Source organism: Apodemus sylvaticus, chromosome 17 (assembly GCF_947179515.1).
Source record: "Apodemus sylvaticus chromosome 17, mApoSyl1.1, whole genome shotgun sequence".
Lineage (NCBI taxonomy): Eukaryota > Metazoa > Chordata > Mammalia > Rodentia > Muridae > Apodemus > Apodemus sylvaticus.
Window position 1 is genome coordinate 20,250,833 of NC_067488.1, and position 22,545 is coordinate 20,273,377.

Here is a 22,545-nt window from a genome sequence, read left to right on the forward strand (position 1 = left end):
TATGTGTAATAAATTTGGTATGGTATGTGTATGATCCTGCCATTTCGATCTCATGAAAGATAGCATTCAAAAACAACTCAAAGCCAATCCTTGTCAAACCTGAGCAGTTTCATTCCTCACTTGAAACTGTATGGTCTCCCTGCTTTCTCACTGCTGTGGATGAATGTGATAGGGCCCCAGACTCCTGTGCCCCAACCATGATAGTAATTTCTGGAGGTTCAGGGGGTTGGACTTAACTGGAAGATACAGGTTCCTGGGAGAATGGCTTGGAAATACATACCTGGTCCCTAGTCCCCAGTCCTTCCAGGGTTTCTCCACCTTCCTGAGGTCAACATGCACCACAATGGTGCTCTACTCACACACTCGCCATGCAACCGCTAACTGACCCTCTGAAGCCAAGAACTTTCTTCTGTTAAGTCATTTTTTCCCTGGTGTTTGTCAGAGGGATGCAAAGCAATAGACCCGCACACAATGTATATTTTGTGTTGCTGTGGCAAGCTGCCTGATAGACAACTTTGAAGGATAGCTTATTTCAGCTCATGGTTTCAGAGGCTCCAACACATGTCCAGAGGAGTGAGGCAGAGCATCCTCTGGATGGCACAGTGGAGTTGCCTGAGCTAATGTCTCTGTGGCAGCAAATAGGAAAAGAAAAGATCAGCCACTCAGAGCAGGCACTCAGGTATTTATTTCTTCAGCCAAGCCCCACCTCGTAAATTTCCACTTCTTCTCAACACCACCATCAATGAATCCAACAGAGGATTAACTGATTAAGCCAGAAGCCTTATGACCCAAGAATGTCCCAATGCCCATCGGGGACAATTCAGCTTTGAACATTCAAGTTTTTGGAAAGACACTTCATACATACCTAAACCCTAAGGTACTAAACCATCAATGTTTTATTCAAGTAATACAGTAGAAATCCTTCACAAGCTTAAAATTACAACAGCGAACAAAAAAGGGGAAAGGGAGATATCTTAGTCAGGCTTTCTATTCCTGCACAAACATGACCAAGAAGCAAGTTGGGGAGGAAAGGGTTTATTGAGCTTACACTTCCACATTGCAGTTCATCACTAAAGGAAGTCAGGACTGGAACTCAAGCAGGTTAGGAAGCAGGAGCTGATGCAGAGGCCATGGAGAAACGTTCCTTACTGGCTTGCTTCCCCTGGCTTGCTCAGCCTGTTCTCTTATAGAACCCAAGAACACCAACCCAAAGGTGGTACCACCCACAAGGAGCCCTTTCCACTTGCTCACTAATTGAGAAAATGCCCCACAGCTGGATCACATGGAGGCACTTCCCCAACTGAAGCTCCTTTCTCTGTGATAACTCCAGCCTGTGTCAAGTTGACACACAAAACCAGCCAGTACAGGGGGATTAAAGAAAAGAAAAAGTGTATCTTTCTTGAGAAACCTACACCTATCTATATTTCGTCCCAATTTCTCATGCTTTCTTGTCTGCAAATTATATTTTAATCTTAATTATTTTATGTATGTGTCTTTGTTACTTTACATGCATCATATGTGTGCAGGAGGCCATGGGGGCCAGAAGTGGAGAGCATCAGATCCCTGGCACCTGGAGTTAGGGAGTAGCTGTGAGCCACCCTGTGGGTGGTAGAAACCAAACACAGGTCCTTTGCAAGAGCAATAAGCCCTTTTAACTGCTGAGTCATCTCTCCAGCCCCTCTAAATTATTTGAAAAAAACTGAAAAAAAGAACAATTGAATGAACAAAATAAAGAAAACAGAAATTTCTGACTAGAACAAATTGGCACCATATTTTATAATTCTACAAAACCAAGACTGTGTCATATACATGTGTTTAAAACGTTTATAGCTGCGTGGGATCTGGAAGTATCAACATTCTGCTTCTTGCATTCCCTCCCAAAGGCTCATACAAATGAAGGGCTGCTCTGCTCAGCACTGTACCTGAACACTAGCACAGACACCGGCACATGCAGTTTGCTCCAGAACCGGATAATAAACCTCACAGGAAGTCCTGAAGCACCAGCCCCCAACTCAATGCCTCACATGCATGAGTGACTGAGTCCTTACAGCTACCTTTTCATAAAGCCAATTACACCATTTTCCTATCTTCTCTGAGAAACAGGGAAGCTGACATCAATGACTCTATTTAGGTAAGCCTTGACACTTTAAGGTATTTCAGAGAAACTGACAAAGTGTAGGTGTGCTAAGCATATTTATAACAAAGGCTAGACAGTTAGGATGCAGTATCAGCATCTTCTGGACGGGTCCCTGTAACTATGGCTACACACTGAGGGGTGGACAAATGAAAGAGCAGACAAGCTTACAAGGCCAGGCAGCAGAAAATCTGTGAAGAAACTGTGACGGTGATTGAATCGCGCCCTGGTCCCTGAACAGCGAGTGTGCAGCTGCTGTAGGACCGCGAGCGAGCGAGCAGCTTTTTCTCGTTCGGCAGCAGTCTCAGGAGCTGCAGCTGGGCATGTCCACCCGCACCAACCCATGTCCAGCCAGGTTCAAGTGCTCACTTTTCTCCAATCACCCATGTTTCTTTCCATAAGACAGTGCTGAGATATTTAATTAATCCTATTTATGGATGTCAAGGCTCCCTGTTCTTACTTTCAAAACTGATGCACAGAAGTCTCCAAAACAAACAAACAAACAAACAAACAAAAAAACATACTCCCTTAATATATTTTGTTGGTTTGTGGGTTTTGGGGGTTTGTTTGGTTTTGGTTTTTGGGGGTTTTTTTGGATTTGGTTTTTTTCGAGACAGGGTTTCTCTGTGTAGCCCTGGCTGTCCTGGAACTCACTCTGTAGACCAGGCTGGCCTCAAACTCAGAAATCCACCTGCCTCTGCCTGCCAAGTGCTGGGATTACAGGCGTGGGCCAACAGTGCCCGGCATATATTTTATTTTTAATGTGTCACAAATGACTCCCCACATATCGGAGCCCTACATCATTTGTAGCTCAACAAATAATGTACAAACTTTTTCAGAATAAATGCCCCCCTACTAAGTATGTATTAAGAGCCATCTAGGAAGCCCTAAAATACACTTGTGTCCAATCCTAATCTCTGAAGTCAGAGTTAACTGATCTGAGCTAAATGTGTATACTTTTGGGGAAACTTTGAGTTTAGATTCTCCATGTGTCTATAACACCTAACTTTAATATTTTAATTATAATTTAACTTATATGTAGGTGTGTGTGCCTATGTATCTGCTCATGAGTGTGAAAGCCAGAAGTCACTGGGTCCCCTAGAGCTGGAGTTAGCTGCAGTTGTGAGTCACCAGATATGGGTGCTGGGAACAAAACTTGGGTCCTCTGCAAAAGCATAAGTGCTCTTAGCACCTGCACCATCTCTCCAGTCCTACTCTAACTTTTAATGAACATGATCCAGCTTTCCTCTGGCTTTACTTTGGTTTAACTCTTCAAAAAACTGTAATGTCATGAGCTTTCTTTCTTTCTTCTAAGGGCCATGAGCTGACCAAGACAAGTGCTGACTACAATCTTTTAAGTGAGCACAATGGACATTCCGCTATACACTCTGCCTGGGAGACACAGGCACTATGACAGACCTAAGACTCTGAAATGTCGTCATACTCAGTCTCAATGTTTTATCTACTCAATTTGCCCTGCCCACCAAGTATCCAACTGCTGTTCTCGGAATCCTGAGTTGCCTCTAGAACCATCCTGAAGACTTCTGAGGTTTGCCTGGAATAAGGCAAGGAGTCCTACCAGCACAATACTGCCCATGTCTGCTCAGACAACCCCCTAAAGGGAACACTTTTGTGTAGATCACTAATGCACACCGTGAAAGAGCAAAACAGGCAGGTTATTACCTAATCTTCAGGAACATAAGAAGAGCGGCTAGCTTTTAAAAGGAAACAAAACACAACTTCACTTTGATTCAAAGTCTAAAAACTACAAATAATTTTATTTAAGATAGAAGTATCCTCAAAAGTATGGAGTGACCTCCAAGCTCAGGGATCCATGCAGAAGAGGAAGTGGAAAGATTGTAAGAGTCAGAAGTGATGGAGGATGCCAAGGAAAGTGTCTTCTGGACACAAGTGGGTTGCTACACATTTGAACTCAAAGTCTCACTGAGTGCGGTAACCACACTTCAGTACAGACCCCTTTTCCAGGAGTAGGGAAAGCCAATTCAACAGTAGTGCTAATTTTTCTGTCTTGTTTTGCTTTGGACTTTTTCTATCTTATTGATCTTTTGCTTGTTTATTTTAATTTCTATTTTTTGTTTTGTAGCTTGTTTCTTGTTTTTGTTTTCTTTTAAAGAGAACAAGAAAGAGTTTGGTTGGTAGGGAAGTGACAAAAATCTGGGGACAGGGAGAAGGAAACATAAAATTGTACAAAAAATTTCTTTTCATTAAAATGTCAAAGACAAGCCAGGCAATGGTGGTCCACACTTTTAATCCCAGCATTTAGGAGGCAGAGGCATGTAGATCTTTGTAAATTTGAGGCCAGGCCAGTCTTCATACTGAGTTAAGACAGCCAGAACTACATAAAAACCCCTGTAAAAAACAAAATAAATAAAAACAAACAAAATGTTTAAAACATATAGGGAGAAATATATTTATACTAATGCAAAATAGCTATCATACTAGCAATCAGTAATGCTTAAATTTTATGTGTTAGCAAGGATGAGTAAAACTTCCCATGATTCCCTAAGACCTCCCAGTAAATATACTGGAAGCTTTCCCAGTGAGTGTGTAATACTTTGAATTCCAGGTCATCTATATAAAGTAGTCTTTAACCTAGACTACATAAGACTTTAATTGAAAAGGAGGGTAAGGATGGGGCTTTCTTTATGTCCTAAGAAGAAAGACTTTAAATCTTACCAAAATGCAGATAATGCTTTTGGACAAATAACTGTTTTCTATCAAATCCAGGTCTTTGAAGAACACTAGCTAGAGAAGGCTTGCGCCTTCTGCATGGACTTACCAGGCTCCTGTGTCATTCCCTCAGTAATTCACTTTTTACTCAGATATTTACTGACTTAATTCCAGAGCCAAGACACCTCTCACACCTCTCTCATAAAATGAAGCCAAATAAATACAGTCTATGCTTTCATGAGGTCCCAATTTTTAGAACAGCTACTCTCAAATACAGGTTCCCTTTGTTCTTATCTGAAATGTGAGATGTTCCACACCAACCAAGTCCCCAGTTCTCTCCCCACCACCTTGGTGTGTCCAACCTCAAGATAATTCTACCTGAAGTTAGTATCAGATGCCAAGGGGTAAGAGTTCCATCCCACACCACCAGGCCTCAGGTACTTCTGACCATCAACTATAAATCTGGGATTCCCACAATATCCCTCTCAGGTTTAACCACCTGTTTTAAAGGGTTTACAGAATCTAGGGAAACACATAACTTAATATTTGCTAGTTTCATTTAAAAAAGAAAGAAAGAAGAACTGGCCAGGGCAAGAGACAGCAGTAGGAGTGGTGGCTCTAAGTCTACAGCTCTCCCAGGACTCCAACTATTGAGATTCTACACGCAGCAAGGCTTGCATCTTTGGTCAGTGTGGGGTAGGGTGGGGTGGGGGTGCTCTGTCTTATTTTTACTGATCTTCAGTAGATTACACTCATCTCCAGATGACCCAACGCCTTCCCTAATCAGGAGCCAAGTTCAACACTCTGGTCTCTGTATGCAGGCCAGCCTCATCCTGCATCACCTCATGAACACCAACTCCGATGTGATCAGAGGGCTGAGCACGAACAAAAGCCCTTCCTGTCACTCAAAGCCCTAAGAGTTGTAGGAGCTCTGGGATAGAAACCGGGAACAAAAAATAAACTCATGCAGATCCCATAGCGCTCAACACTCTTCTAAACCGCTAAGCTCTTAAAACTGAGGACAACCCCCAAAACTTCAGTACTGATAATTTCATGTCAAAAAATGAAACAGAAATTCTGACATTTCTCTTTAAAAACAGTAATGAATACACTATGCATATGCATAAGCTGCATTCTTATGAAAGTAACTTTTCCAAAACAAATTATTTACTCATGGGTCAAAAAATGGCACTTTTAGACTTTTGGGGAAAAGTTTATTTTTAAAACTATTTTTATTCAGAACAGGAAAATCACACTGTCTTACATTTCAAAACTCTTTTTAATGTCTTATTTTGTAGAAAGCAGTTGGATTATGCCTGCCTTTGTACTCAATCTTTTTTATATCACTTACGACTGAGCATCTGGATCCTCTACTGAACACTCAGAAAGGAATACGTAACACGCTGGCAAAGGAAGTTTTATGCATCTTGAAAAGTTTGACCATGGAGAATTTCAAAACAAGACGTTAATGACAATAAGGAAAACTGATTGTGATTAGTTTGTGGGGAATAATCATAAAGAAAGGGGGTAGCGCAAGAAGAGACAAGGTGGCTTCACCAGGGCTGCAGCAAGAGCACATGCAGGCAGAGCTGACGCAGCAGCAGTCACCCAGGGAGAGAGAGCTGCCTGCACAGCGCACAGCACTGCACTCCTGGGTCGTGGGACAGTGCTTAAACTGCCAATATCTGCTTTTATAAAATATGTAAGTTGAATTTTTTATTTTTATTATTTAGAATGTGCATGTACTGAGTATTTGCCTACATCTATGCCTGTACATGACACATGTGTGTGAAGCGTGAAGCCTGGGAGGTCAGAAGAAGATGCTGGATCCCCTGGAAATGGAGCTACAGACGGTTGTGAACTGCTATGTGGGTGCTAGAAACCAAATCTGGATCTTCTGCAAGAACAACCAGTATTCTTAACTACCGAGTCATCTATCCAGCCCCAGTAAATTTTATTTTAAAGACATCAAAAAAAAAAAATAAATAAATAAATAAAAATAAAAAAAAATAAAAACCACCTAGAGATGACGGGAGTTTAATGCCTACAACCCCAGAAACCTAAAACACAAGGATCACAAATTAGAGGCCAGCCTGAGTAACTTAGTAAGATTGTATCAAATTAATCAAAAGGCTAGAAATACACCTCAGCAATAGAAGGCTACCAAGTTCAATTGCTAGCACAAATAAAGAAAGGAAGGAAAGGAGGAAAGGAAGGAGGGAGGAGAGAAGGGAGGTAGAGTTGGTGATGCCAAGTTGTTCAGTTCTAGAATAAATAAATAGGTAAATAAATAAGTAAAAATAAAAAGGATGGGGGAGTTAGCCCAGGGGCGCGGGTTTGCCGAGCATGCGTGAACCTCTGCGTTCCAGCTCTGTATCCCACAACAAAACAAGCAAACACATGCACCACCAAAATATCTGACATCCAATGAATGCCCAAAAGAGAATGCCCACGACATCTAAAACAGAAAGTTTAAAAAAGAAAACACATATTATGTGAATATAGTTATGTGCTTTTATGAAAAAGAAAGCACCTATTATGTGAATGCAGTTGTGTGCTTTGACAATAAGAATTAATGTTTCATTAATTATAATAAGCATATGTTTGTTTTCTAGTCAAAATATACCAAATATGAAAAGTGAAGAGGAAGGATTTAAGAGACAGTCGTCACTGTGACCCGTTGCTTGGAGCCTCACAAAGCAAAACGAATTCCATTTCCTTTCTGGACAGTGCTGACTGTAAGCTGGGCATTGGGGCAGCTTTAACACCTTTGGGGTGTCACAGTTAGAGGGTTTTATTGCTACTTTAAGGCAAGTTGGAGAAGATTGGGTTTATTTTGCCTTATAGCTTACAGTCTGTTACCCAGGGAAATCACAGCATGAGCCCAAGGCAGGAACTGGAGTCAGAGGCTGATGCAGAGGCCATGGAAGAGTGCTCCTTACTGGTTTGCTCAGCCTGTTTTTGTATATCTTCCAAGACTACTTGCCTAAGAGATACACCATACACAGTGAGCTGTGTCCTCTCACACTCATCCATCAAGAAAATGACTATAGATTTGTCTATAGACCAATCTGGTAGGAGATTTTCTCAATTGAGGTTCCTCCTAGCTTGTGTCAAGTTGACACAAATTAGCCAGTTCTGTTGTTAGTAAACTATCAGCTACATAAAAGTCTGTTAGTATCTGGGCAGTAGGTGTGCAGCCCTTTAGTCCCAAGTGCTGGGAGACAATCAGATCTCTGTGAGTTGGAGGCCAACCTGGCCTACTGAGCAAGTCCCAGGACAGTCAAGGCTACACAGAGCTCAATTTTTTTTTTTGTCTTAGGGTTTTATTACTGTGAAGAGACAACTGACCACAGCAGCTCTTTTTTTTTTTCCCACAGCAACTCTTATAAAGGAAAACATTTCATTGGAGCTGGCTTACAGGGTCAGAGGTTTAGACCATTATCATAGAAGGAAGCATGGTGACAGACACGTGCTGTAGAAGGAACTGAGTTCTACATTGTGATCCACAGGCAGCAGAAGAGACTGAGACCCTAGCCCTTGCTTGAGGTAACACCTAGTGACTTAACACCTAGTGACTTCCTCCAAGAAAGCTACAACTACTCCAACAATGTCACACCTCCAAATAGCGCCACTCCCTATGGGCCAAAGGGGGCCATTTTTATTCAAACCACCAGTTTGCTAGTAAAACATTGACAGTACAATTAAGTAGTCTTAGCCCTAAAAGGATGAAAACAATCCGCAATACTAAAGCCAAAAAAACTATTGACTAAATTCTACCTTAAAATTTCTTTCTTTTTTAATTATATAAATCGTTTCCTCCTTCCTTTTCCTCCCTTCAAGCCTCCCACATACCCCTCGATCCCTACCCACTCATAGACAGACTCCTAACTATATAACAATATAACCTGTTCAGTATATATACTGAGTATATATATTTTCAGGGCTGACCATTTGGTAAGCTCTTCCCCAAGGAGAACTATTTCTCCCACTCTCAGCATTCCTTGGTTTTCTATAGCTCTTTGTGTAGGACACCTCTTTTTCATATTCTACAATTCTATTCAAATGTCACACACATCTTCAAATTATCAGATAACATGCACACTGACATGCCACTACTATGAAAGCTCTAAATGGAATAGAAAGACTGGCTTCCGATAGTAGAATGCCCTGTTTAAGAGAAGCTTAACCTGAGTCAAATATAAATCTGCAAACTAGCAATTCAACTTTGTACTACAATATTCAAAAGGAAGTGAGGTGGTAGACAGTGGTTCAGCACTTGCTTAGCACACGCAGAGCCCAAGGTTCAATCTCTGCTAGCAGCAAAGAACTAAACTGATTAGAAATGAGCTAAAAGCCGGGCGGCGGTGGCACACGCCTTTAATCCCAGCACTTGGGAGACAGAGGCAGGCAGATTTCTGAGGCCAGCCAGGGCTACACAGAGAAACTCTGTCTCGAAAAAAGCCAAAAAAAAGCCAAAAAAAAAAAAAAGCCAAAAAAAAAAAAAAGAAAGAAAGAAAGAAAGAAAGAAAGAAAGAAAGAAAGAAAGAAAGAAAGAAAGAAAGAAGCTAAAAGTAATAACACCAGGAAAAACAGGTTTCTGACTGTCCGAAAAAGAACCAGGTGATGCCTAAGTAGCTAGTTGTTAGCCTATAGCATCTGTGATGTTTTATAATTGCTTGGTCCAGGGAGTGGCTGTTGGGAGGTGTGGCCCTGTTGGAGTAGGTGTGGCTTTGTGGGTGTAGCCTTTAACACCCTAGTCCTAGGTGCCTGGGAGTAAGTATTCTAGAGCAGGCTTCAGATGAAGATGTAGAACTCTCAGCTCCTCCTGCACCATGCCTGCCTGGATGCTGCCATGTGCCTACGCTGATGATACTGGACTGAATGTCTGAACCTGTAAACCAGTTCCAGTTAAATGGTGTCCTTTATAAGAACTGCCTTGGTCATGGTGTCTGTTCACAGCAGTAAAACCGTACAACAGCATCCATTGTGCTATAACCTTTACAGGGCAGAGCTCAGGAGAAGCACTGGTAACCCACTCTGTGTACCTAGAGTAACAAACACTGAAATACTCATTCAGTTAACAGTTTAAAAAACACTACACACACACACACACACACACACACACACACACACACACACGCTAAAATTATTAAGATCTTTTAACCACCAAAATTAACTTAAAAAGTAAATCTGGTGGTATTAAGTGACCACATTATCTTATATGTGGAACTTGTATTAAATATTACTACACTGGTGAGAAAAAGAAGCTACACCCTGAACTGGGTATGAAAACAGTTTCTCACGGTACATCTGGAGCAATCTGTGAAGAGCACACTCGCACTGTTTACCACAGCCCCACACTGCAGGAAAATGGGAGGGGGAGGAGGGAGAGGATTACTTACCTTTAGAAAGAAAAGCCCAAGGCCAGGGCTGCCACACTTCAACTGCTCGGCAGAGCCAACTGCCACCAAAGTTCCTAACACTCACTCAGCTCATGCAGACCAATCTCGCAGGCCTCACCCCACAGCTGAGTGGAACGTTAGACACTTTCCACGTGGTTTTGGTTGCAGCTTTTGAGAGTCTTCTCCATATAAACAACTCCAGCCGCCTTCACCCCTGCCTCTGCCTCCAAAGCGCTGGGATTACAAGGTCCTATGCCAGTCCTAGCCTCTTGGCATTCTAAGAGAAAAGAGACAATGTGCGTGCATCTGTCCAGAGGCCCTGGTGAAGGAGTTACATGCAGCTGTGACCCACTCAATGTGTGTGCTGGGAACTGAACACTGTAGACTTCTGCAACATCAATGGAAGCTCTTAACCATTCAGCCATTACTCCAGACCCCCACACTTAGCTATTCAGATTTTAGAATCAAACACTTTATGTCACAAAAATAAAGTTTCTCAAAATACAGCAACTCAATAGGTGTGAACTTCAAACTGCGTGACTACCAAGCTCCCAGTTTTCTCTACCTGCCCCACGGCGGCTTCTAGACGCATTCTCTTCCCCTGAGCTCATTCCCAGTATTCCCTTAGCTCTTCTGCACAGTGCATTTGTACAAGGAGTGAAAATAAATCTCCTTCCACAGCAAGGGCCCTCCTTTAGTTCCAAGTTCTCTACAACAGAGGCAAGACAGTACCATATTCGTCCAGTAAATAAATAAACCCAGCTGGACGCTCAGCAGTCCCAAATCTAAGCACCCCTTCCAGCTGCTGCCTAGTCACGAGGGCCCAAACACACTGGGCTTACCTACCACCCTACCTACCCAACACACAGTACCGATTAAGTCCTCAGTAAGCACTAGCAACACTGCAATGGCTACCCCACAATAACAGCCCAGCAAACGTTAAGTCACTGCGTGAAGTCTGCCAAGATCTGCTGTGCTCTAGAATGCTTACATTCCCCCAAGCTTTCTTTCAAGCTTGACAAAATGTAAATTGTGGCTATTAAAAATCATCCACCTAAACCAGAATGTGGTGGTGCATGCCTTTAATCCCAGCAGAGGCAGATTAATGGATCTCTATGGGTTCGAGGCCAGCCTGGTCTACAGACTGAGTTACAGGACAGCCAGAGCTCTGTTATGCAGAGAAGCCAAACCACTAAAAAACCAAAAGAAAAAAAAAAAAAACAACAACAACAAAAGAAAAATGAAACAACAAACAACAACAAAACTACCTGACACCACACTGAAGCAACTACTCAGGAGGGGGGTATTCTGTGAAAGTGCTCATAATACCTATTACCATGAACAACCTTATTTAAAATCTAAATTTAAAAATTTAGAGTGCAACTAAACCAGGACAGGGGTACAGGTCAATAATTCCAGCACTTAGGAAGTGGAGGCAGGCAGAGCAGGAGGACAAGACCAGCCTTGGCTACACAGCAAGCTTGGTTGGAATCAGTCTGGTCTCCATTACACCCTGTCTCAGAAAGCCACTTTACTCAAAATATTCTGTATTTGTTATACACATCTCATTTAAGAGAACACTTTTCCTAGCTACAAATCATGGTGATGTCCATTCTATGAGTTCTTTAAAAGTTCAAAGCAAACAGTAGGCCCAAGCTGCCCCAGGCAAGGCCGGCTGAGGAGCTCAGGGAGATACACAATTCCTAGCTGGCTCTCCTGCTTCTGCAGCTCCTGGGGGGTGGGGGTGGGCAGCTCCTGGGGGGTGGGGGTGGGGGGAGGTAAGGCCCACAGCCTGAAGTCTTCCCATCAATCTCTGTCAAAGAGCAGCTATTACTGTAGAAGAACTTTATTCTCAAAGAAAGTGTAATGTCACAAAATCTCCTTTAGCATATTCTGTAAAGTCAGTATCTAGACTTTCATTTAATCTGGCTTCTTTCACGGCCAGATCTGGGCTTGCCAGTTGTCTTACTTGGTTAAGCCGGGACCATTTTTTCTAACACTGAACAAAGAAGGTAGTTATTGCCAAAATGTAAACTCAAAAAGCAGAAACCTGCATTCGTCTTAAATTTAACACATTTTACAGCTCAAGTGGGATAGGAGTTCCATTTCACAACTGGCTGAGTCAAACAAGAAATGGGATTTAAATTATTGCTGTTAAGTTTTCATGTGAATAAACTTCAGTGACTTCAATGGTGAGAGTAGTTATGTTGCCCCTGACACATGAGATTGGTTACAACTCCCCGCTATAGCTCATCAATATCACCTCTATAATACTTCATTTTAAAAGAGCATGTTTCATGATTATTCTCTTGGATCTAATGCTTACTGATGATTCACATTGTTAAAGTTAAATCAACTAATTGCTTTCAAAAACAGAACGGAAGCACAACTTCATGAAATTCTTCAGAGTAACAGTTCTCTCGCTCTACTACCATTAGTCCTACAGAGAACGCAAAGGTACAACCAAATGTTCAGGTCCACAAGCAAAATTAAGAGTTACCTAACGAGCAGGCTTAATCCCCAAGCATTCATAACATTTTACGGAACACTAAGCTGGGATTTTTCTCACGTGTAGCAGGAAAATAATTATTCAAAAGTAAAATTATCGACAGAAAGGCTTATCTGGGATTAAATTCATTTCTTCTCTCATACAAAATAAATTAATAAATAAAATTCCAGAAATGTAAAATGTCTACTCCTTAAAATCTTGCAGTACATTCAGATGTACTGACTACTTAAAAAGCCATTCTGAAATTTGGGGGCACTCAGATACCAAGTACTTTAGTACTTGGCTAAAAAGAGGCCCAGGACACGGTAGGTAAACCTGACCATTAAAGAGTAATAAATTAAGAGCTGTCTGGGAAGGTTGGATGGAACTCTGGTTGTTCCATTTCTTGCTCATTTTTTTTCTCTTGGTCAGTGTTCTATGTGTACGCATTAATCACTCAGTGCAATGCGTGTGCAGTTAACAGACCTGCTTCCAACATTAAAATATACTAGGCATGGTGGTGCACATGGTGGGTTAACCCCAGCACTCAGTGGGCAGAGCAAGGCTAGTCAGGTATTCCAGTACAGCCAGAGCTACACAGAGACCCTGTCCTGGGGGATTGGGGGTTGAGGGGCAGGAGTCTACAGTAAGCTTATGAGCTCATAAGCAAGTTTATCTTCCTGTTCAGAGGTACCTCTCTGAATGAGCTGATGATTGTGTACGTGCGCATAGAATGTGAGGCGAGTTTCTCTCCAAAGCAGAAAAAAGAATTTAATTATCACACAGTGAAGTACGTTTACTTTGGCTAGAAGAGTGATTTTTCCATGGGGTTTTTTTGAGTTTTAGTGCTACAGGTGTCCTATAAGCAAGTTTACTCAACAAACAGCATTGTCTGGGACAGCCGAATACAAAACAGCCTGTAAGACAAGGTACATGAAGTTCTTAGGACAGATGGGGAATGAGAGGTGGAAATGGAAACGAGGGCAATACAGCTGTAAGTCAGAGAGCTAGGACATCATCTTCAGAGGTTCCAAGGAAACCCTCCAGGAATCATCAAAGATGGTCACCAAGCCTGGATGACTTAGGCGGAGTGGACTCACTAATAACAGAAACCAACTGAATTGATGTAACACTCATTCTAACAAGAACACCTCATTTTTAGAAGCAGAGAAAGGTTTTTTAAATAGTAACGTTCAGGAGTCAAAACTGAGACTGGAATTCTCCGCAGTGGGAGAGCCAGCGGCACTCGCCTCGCCACGAGCCCACTGAGGAAGGCAATGGGGCGGAGGCTCAGCATGACCAGAAACCCAAGAGCCTCCAACTCACCAAGGCTGACCTGGCTACAGTTGCTGCTGAATGCCAGATCTGCCAACAGCAGAAACCAACACTGAGCCCCAGATATGGCACCATTCCTCGAGGTGACCAGCCAGCAACCTGGTGGCAGGTTGACTATATTGGACCACTTCCCCTGTGGAAAGGACAGCGTTTTGTTCTTACTGGAGTAGATACTTATTCTGGTTATGGATTTGCCTTTCCTGCATGTAATGCTTCTGTCAAAACCACCATCTGTGGACTCACAGAATGCCTTATCTGTCGTCATGATATTCCACACAGTACTGCTTCTGACCAAGGAACTCATTTCACAGCCAGAGAAGTGCCCACAATTATGGAATTCACTGGTCTTACCATGTTCTTCCCCATCATCCTGAAGCAGCTGGTCTGACAGAAAGATGGAATGGCCTTTTGAAGACACAGTTACAGGGCCAATTAGGTGGAAACAGCATGGAGGGCTGGGACAGAGTTCTTCAGAAAGCAGTATATGCTTTGAATCAGCGTTCAATATATGGTACAGTTTCTCCCATAGCCAGGATCCATGGGTCCAGGAATCAAGGGGTGGAAAAGGGAATAGTTCCACTCACTATCACTCCTAGTGACCCTCTAGGAAAATTTTTGCTTCCTGTCCCCACAACTTTAGGTTCTGCTGGTCTAGAAGTTTTGGTTCCAGAGGGGGGAGTGCTCCTACCAGGAGCCACAGCAAACATTCCATTGAACTGGAGGAAGCTCAGACTTCCCCCTGGCCATTTTGGGCTTCTAATGCTCTTAAACCAACATGCTAAGAAAGGAATAACAATGTTAGGAGGGGTGATAGATCCAGATTACCATGGGGAAATTGGATTGCCTCTCCACAATGGAGATAAGCAGGATTATGTCTGGAGTGCAGGAGATCCCCTAGGTCGTCTCTTAGTACTACTATGTCCTGTGATTAAAGTCAATGGGAAACTACAACAGCCTAATCCAAGCAGGATGACAAAGGACACGGACCCATCAGGAATGAAGGTATGGGTCAATCTTCCAGGAAAAGAGCCAAGACCTGCTGAGGTGCTTGCTGAAGGTGAAGGAAATACAGAATGGGTACCAGCTAAAGCCACGTAACCAGTTGCAGAAACGAGGATTATAAGTAATATGAATGCTTCTATCTTATTTTGTTAAAGATACATTTGTCTTTCTTCCAAATATATCAATTGGTATTGAGACACTAAAAGAATGTTCCCAAGGGACATTGCCCCTTTGTAAATTTACCAATGCGTTTGCGTTTGTACAAGGAATAGTTATATCATGTTAGGCGTATTCATGACCTTGTTATTGTTTCATGTGGACATGAGATAGTATTTGTGTCAAGTTGACAAGGGGTGGATTGTAGTGGCTATTCCTGGTTGTCAACTTGACTATATCTGGAACGAACTACAATCTAGAATTGGCAGGCTCACCTATGATCCTAATCTGGAGGCTCAGAGATATAAGTTTCTGACCTGGACCTTGGCATGGAGATCTTGAAGCATAGTGGCTATGAATCCAGAAGATTAAGACAAGCAGATCTCTGAGTTCAAGATTATCTGGGATTAAAGGCATGGAGGCACACGCCTTTAATCTGGCCACACCCTCTGTTGGAGACCTACAGCCTTTAATCTGAGCCACACCTGCTAGAAATATATAAGGACATTGGAAGAAGGAAGATATACTCACTCTTCCTTGCCTGCTTGCCTCGTGGGACTGAGCAACTGCTAGATCCTTGGACTTCCATCCACAGCCCATGTTTGGGGAGTTGGACTACAGACTGTAAATCATCAACAAATTCCCTAACTATATAGAGACTGCCCATACATTCTGTGATTCTAGAGAACCCAAACTAATACAGATGCCCGTGCCACGGAGATCCTGCAGCTTGGATCTGTAGGTCTGGCCCCTTCACACACTCCAGCAGTGCTCAGATGGGGTAGATGTTGGGGTGGGCCAACTCAAAGCCCTGGACCCGGGCCTGGGTGGTAGCTGGCCTGGACAGCCTGCCAGCTCTCCTGCACCCACTCCAAGGTGAGCACCAGCACTGCCCAGGCTAGCTCACACAATGCTGTAGGGACAGGGTCAACTCTCACACTCTAATGCCCTTGGGCCGGCTCAGCCCCCCACCCCCCCACAACCAGAGCCAGCTGTACTGTGCTGCCACTCTAGGTGCAGGGCCAGCTCTCTCATCCTCACAACCTCAGGGTCAGCTCTTCTGCTCTCACGCCTTCAGGGCCTGCTCTCCCAAGAAGACCGGGCCAAGAGTCAGCTCTGCAAAGCCCTAGGACATTAGCATGGCCCCAGGGAACAGCCCAGACCAGAGATGTCTGCCTGGCTTTTGGTAACAGACCTCTACTGTACAGGGCCACTGGACCTAGACATGGCCCTCAGTGGTAGCCCTGGCCTTAAGTGGTATCCAGGGCTACTCACACCAGCTGTTCCTCACTACCCTCGAGTCTCCATTTCTACCTCTTTTCAGTGTGCACACATCATCCTGCTTCACATTCTCTTCCATCTCTCCACTGATAACTTGTTCATCTTAGTGGCAACCTGGGGCATCTGGGTGTCTGAGTCATCTAAGGCTTGGTCTGCCCACCCAGGTCTTGTGGCACGGGGGAAGATGACCTCAGGTGGACTGCCTGCCGGGCTCCGTAGCTGGACTCGGGACTGTCTCAGGCTTGCACTGCCATCTGGGACCCGTGGTACCAGCTAATCTCCAATACTGACCTCTCTCCTGCTCCCCCATCTTTGTCTCCTGCAATGATGTCAGGGTCATTACAAACAGACTGAACAAAGACCCTGTAACCATGTTCTTTAGCAAACTGCAGAATCGGGGATCACTGTTTTCTGGAACTGTTGGTGGCATCAAAAAACGCAATATAACCTTCCTCGGAGCTGAGATATCCTTCAAGGCTGCTAGAGCATACTGCTTCCTGAAAAATTGGACCTCCATGTTGTCTCAGGCAAAGACTTCACTTTCCGTACCTCATTGCCTATCATCAATACTGGCCTAAATTAAACATGTTAGCTTCACAGAGATGAGGGTCTTGCCTCTAGCTGGTAAAAACACCATGATCACTGCTGTGAAGTAGTTGGCGAACTGTGGTATTGAATGCTGTTCTTTTAGCTTTTTCTTCCATCACTAATTCCCCAATGGCTCTCCTGCATTTACAGACCTCAAAGAAGGCCCACTGGATGGCATCAAACAGGAAACCTGGAGACATCTGTTGGTTCCTGGGAAGGCTGAGGAAGTGCCCTTTTTAAAGGGTACGTGCAGTGTTGAAATATTAGCTTCTGTAGTTGCCAAAGAAGTCCCTGAGCTGCCCAGAGATTTTTCTCTTCAATCCAACCATTGCTCACCTTGCCCCAAAGGTCAGTACTAACATTAACAGGCCACTGACTAGAAAGGGCCACTTCTGTGAGACCATGACAAATTTATTCAGCTTCTACCTAGCTTCAGTGCTGCTTCCTGATTTACCCCTGAGTCCTGGGGTTACAAGCTTATATGACCAAGCCCCATTTTCCAAAAGCTTCCACCTTAGCCCTGTCTCCCACCTAGGAGCGAATCTACTCAACATTGAATCATAGAGGTGGATGCACAATGTTCTTACCACAGTGTGAAAGCAGTCAAAAATCAAACCTGTAATTCTGAATTTTGGACTTCTCACGGGTTAATGGCACACAGTATGGTACTTCCTAATACTGGGCAGCAGCAGGTGCCCCAACTCCCATGTGCAAGTGAGCCTGCTAGTGAGAAGGAATCTCAGGGAGCCCATCTGGTTTCAAATTGCAATGTAATTAAATATGACTTTGAACTCCTGATCCTTCTACCTGCACCCCAAATGCTGGAATTACATTCTCAGCTGAAAGGCAATTCTATTTTCAATATTCTCAGTTCCCTCCACCGCTGTCAAGGCCCGTGTAGATGGGGAGGATAGCTCACTCGCTAAAGTGCTTTCCCGCACAAGCTGAGGAGGACCTGAATTCAAGCTACTCACCCTAAAAGGCCAGGCTTGGTGCCTGTATCCAACACTCTAGTCCTAGGGAGAAAAGATCACTGGATTCCTGTAACTCTGGCCCATCAGCCAGCCCAACGTAATCATCAAGTCCCAGCTCCAGGTGGACGGGCTTACCCAGGACTATACTCTACGTGCTGCAAAGCCAACCCGACAGACAAGATGTGCATACCTTACAAGGGGTAGCTAACTGTCAGCTAACTGAGGAAGGAGGAAGGAACTGACGTGGCAAACGACGGAAAGGAGTGCTGCAAAGTACTATCTTCTGGACGTGTCACAGCGCTCACAGTCTGAGCACACAGTAGCTGGAGTTACTCGCACAAGCTTTTTTCTACTACAAAACATTAATACTTACAAGCAATAACATCTTGTCTTGGTGGAGGAAAAGAAAATCTAAGCAGTCTATCAGACTGCATTCTTAGGCTTCATTCAGGTATACTCTAAAAGGTTAGAAATAAGTCTAATAAGACTCTTTAAATGGTCTTTCATTCACAAAATGAAGTTAGAAATCCAAGACTTAAGAAGCAGATAAACCCAACAGCAAAAAACCAACTAGGAAGATAAACTACTCAAGGCATCTAAATTTCATAAATGTATTAATTATAAGATTGAATACATTTAATTATAAAAATAAATACCTCAAGGTCTCCTTAAAACTACCCTCCAATATGAATCAAGAGCTTATATCCCTAAGTGCCAGAAGCAAACATAATCCGTATGAAATTAACATCTGGGTTCATCTCTACCTACACAGGGCTAAGTACAGTCATGGTGGTAGGAATGGAATGTGTTGGCATTGCTCAGAAAGACTGTCAGCACCTGGGAGAGCGAGTGTAACTAAAGACAAGTAACTCATAGCTGGGTTGGACATGGTAGGAGGCTGTGGCAGGTGGAGCTTTCAAAGTTCAAGGCCAGCCTGGTCTATATACCAGCCAAAACTACAGAGAAATCCTGTCACAAAAAAAAAAAAAAAAAAAAAAAAAAAAAAAAAAAAAAAGGATAGCCCATGAATTCTAAATGAATCAAGAACATATCTGAGGTACAGATTCAAAGTAAACTATAGACTAAAACCATAGCTCTATTAAGCCACATGTGGTAATAACATACATAAGGAGGGAAAGAGGAATGTCATAGACAAAAAAAAAAAAAAAAGACAACTTGCAGGACCCAGGTGAACGTTCTTCTGATGTGAAGATAGAGCAGGGAAAAAAAAAACTTCAACACAAACCAAGAATATATAAGCAAACACTACACCTTGGTGGACCTTGAATTCATTGAAAACATCTAATGAAGGGATTTAGGGTTTGAGCTTTTAAACGAATGAGAAAAAAAATTAAGGTATCATTAAAGGAAATACCAAGATTTGAAATAAGGGCCCGCATGATGGCTCAATAAGTAAAGGTGCTTAACAATCTGAGCGTCCCATTTTAGAACTCATCAGGGTCAGCTGGGCGGTGGTGGCGCATGCCTGTAATCCCAGCACTCTGGGAGGCAGAGGCAGGCGGATTTCTGAGTTCAAGGCCAGCCTGGTCTACCCAAATCAAAAAAAAAAAAAAAAAAAAAAAAAAAAAAAAAAAAAAGAACTCATCAGGGTCACTCAGAAGCTTCTGAGTCACAATAGGATTTGCCAGGACCCCTGATAATTAAGAGGCCCTTTTGACCGAAGAGATGAGTATTTCTGTCACTGAAAAGTATATCTTCACAATAAACTATCAACACCTAAACTTCTAACACAATCTCTTATGAAGAGCAGTAATCAGTCCCCAGATAAAAGAAAACAGTGGTCCATGGATCCAGAAATTGAGAATAAGCCTCTTGACTTTCCTAGGCCCACTGCCTGCTTGAGGGACTCAAGTCCCACAAATCCCTGTCTGTTCCCACCTGCAGCAGTCTTACTGCCTCAAGTATCTTCAGGCGCCTCGACACTGTTCCTCTTGAGATGATAGCACTGCTCCTTGTTCAACAGCTCAGCAGTTACAAGACTGCCCTAAAAGGATGTTTTACTATGTCGTGTTCGACAGTCTCACTATGTAGCCCAGGCTAATAGACAATTCCCTAGAGTCCTGCTGTACTTTCCCAAATCCTGGGATTACAGGTGTGTAACACAATGTCCAATCCCAGCGCTAAAATACTTACTTGTAATTACATCTACCAAACAGATTTATAACATCTACCTGTTGTCTTTAGAACTCCAGAAACCAAGTAATTCAAAGAGTGGTTTCAAATTATACAAAAATGCAATAAGACATAAGTTCTTAAGACTTAAAATACTTTCCAAGTGTCGAAATGGTACATCCACATGTCCACCCACCAACTAACTTGCAATCATTAAACATGTATTATTTATTCCTAAAGGCACCTGCCTCAAAAAGCCACTGAAAGCTGAAAAACTGTCACCTAAGAAAAAAGAGATGGCATTGCTTTTTCCAAGTACTATGCAAATGATATTTAAGTGGGGGCATAAAGCTTTCCAAACTTAAGCTCTTCCCTGCATCTTTCAAACTGATATCCACAGATATTACAATCAATAATAAATAGTCTCACATGCTCACCATAGGTCACCACGTACAGGTTTTTCACATAATCCAAAAGACACACTGTGTAACTACTTCTCACTCCCATCTGAACACATGAGGTTAAGGCCAGCTTCTCGGGGCCACGGAGACTAAGTCTGTAAACATCCGGTTATATTAAAAAACAAAAACAAAAAACCTCATGCCAATCTTAACAAACCAAACTATATTCTAACGTGAAAGTACTAGGAATTTCCACTTAATGCCTGCTGCAATCACAATTTTCACATGAATTTAAAAATCCCTACCACAAGGGTCTTTGCTAATGGTAAATATCTAAAAACTAGTTTGAGAGAAAGGGGTGCTGAAAGAAAGAGAGGAGGGGGAGGGGAGGGGAGAAGAGAGAAGAGAGAAGAGAAAGAAGAGAGTCACCAGTGCTGGGAGTAAAGACGCACGCCACCACAACATTCAGGAGGAATGTTCCGAAAGCTTAGAATCCCACATCATTTTAGATTCGCAAAGTTTCTCTTCCATCCATTTCCATACCCCGAGCTTCCACGGACACTATAGATCATGGATCTCATCTAGGAATATACTTACGGCTGTTTTCTATGGCTTCTTGGGTTCACAATGAACTCTCTGCCTAAAAGTTTACCCCAGCTCCGCAATTCCAGGTAAGTGGTGCCCTAAAGCACGGTAACACAGGAAATCTATTGAGAATGCACTTGGCGAAAGCTCTCCGGGAAGTCAAGATGTTTCCTTTCCCCTCACTCCCCCTCCTAGAGCCCCAATGAGAACCCTAAATCCTCATCACAACTGTCATCTGGTAAGCCGTCCTATCCTGAGTATCTAAAGACAAGACCAAGCGAATCTGCCTCATACCCCTATTCCGGCCCCCTTTCTCAGCCCCCAGGTCTCTCATCGGAAAACAGGGAAGACTGTGTGTAGGGTCTTTCGAGTAACAGTGAGGACGAAGGAGAAGGGCGCTGAAGGTAGAGCGCGGTCAGCCTGCTCCTGGAGATAGTGGCAGGAAGCGCGCCCGGCAGGGATCAGCGTCACACGTGGGCCTGTGGCCGCGACCCGCACTCACCAGGCCGTCGATCTGCACCTGCTTCACGGCCGAATCTCCAGAGCCGCCTTTGCCTTTGCCCTTCCCCACCGCCCCGCCAGCGGAGCTGGAAGAGGTGGCGGTGGAGCCGGTGCCTTCCTTGCGCGACGCCATGTTTCCAGCCAGACAGGAAGAAAGAGAAGCGTGAGGCACCGGAAGCGGAACTGCGAGGTTCCGAGACGCTGTCGTAAGGTTCAGGGGCGTGGTCTGAAAGCGCCGCCAGGGTAGGGCCACGCCTCCCGGTTGGTAGTTCTCCATCTCCACTGCCAGCGATTGCTGGACGCTTCTGCGCACGCGCGGCCGGCGCGGTCGACCCGCGGTGCGTGGTTTGGGGTCAGTCACTCATTACTTAAAACCCAAGTGCTCCTTTTATTTTTATTCATTCATTCATTTATTTAGTTGTTTATTTATTTATTTATTTATTTATTTATTTATTTATTTATTTATTGTTTTTTCAAGACAGGGTTTCTCTGTGTAGCTCTGGCTGTCCTGGAACTCATGCTGGAGACCAGGCTGGCCTCGAACTCAGAAATCCGCCTGCCTGTGCCTCCCAGAGTGCTGGGATTACAGGCCTGCGTCACCTCAAGTGCTCCTTTTAAATGTGGACTTGCTATCCAGTAGGCAGATGACTATCGCATTTCTGTAGCGTCTCCCAGGTTAAAATGTCGTCACTTGGGCAGGACCTAAATAGCTCAGTTGCGAGAGCATTAGAATGAAAAATGCCTTCCCTGCTAATTTAATTTCAACTCTTCTCACCAACCGTCAAGGAGCCTGGAAACAATGTGACACCGTTAAAAAGTGACACGATGCATCGAGTTGCTTTCCTTATGAAGTTTTAGATTACAGTTTTAG

At 43.5% G+C, this 22,545-nt stretch overlaps 1 protein-coding gene across 2 annotated transcripts in view; it reads right to left on the bottom strand.

Moving 5' to 3' along the window:
* Eif3h (eukaryotic translation initiation factor 3 subunit H) overlaps positions 1–21,845 on the bottom strand; it is a 76,829-nt gene extending 54,984 nt beyond the window's left edge. The window contains exon 1 of one of the 2 annotated variants that reach the window (XM_052160808.1): positions 21,676–21,844. In XM_052160808.1, coding sequence (XP_052016768.1) covers positions 21,676–21,807 — 132 coding nt within the window. In that variant the 5' untranslated portion in view covers positions 21,808–21,844. Of the gene's footprint in view, positions 1–21,675 lie in introns of both variants that reach the window. The other variant, XM_052160809.1, reaches the window with a different exon arrangement.
* Positions 21,846–22,545: the final 700 nt, after the last annotated feature.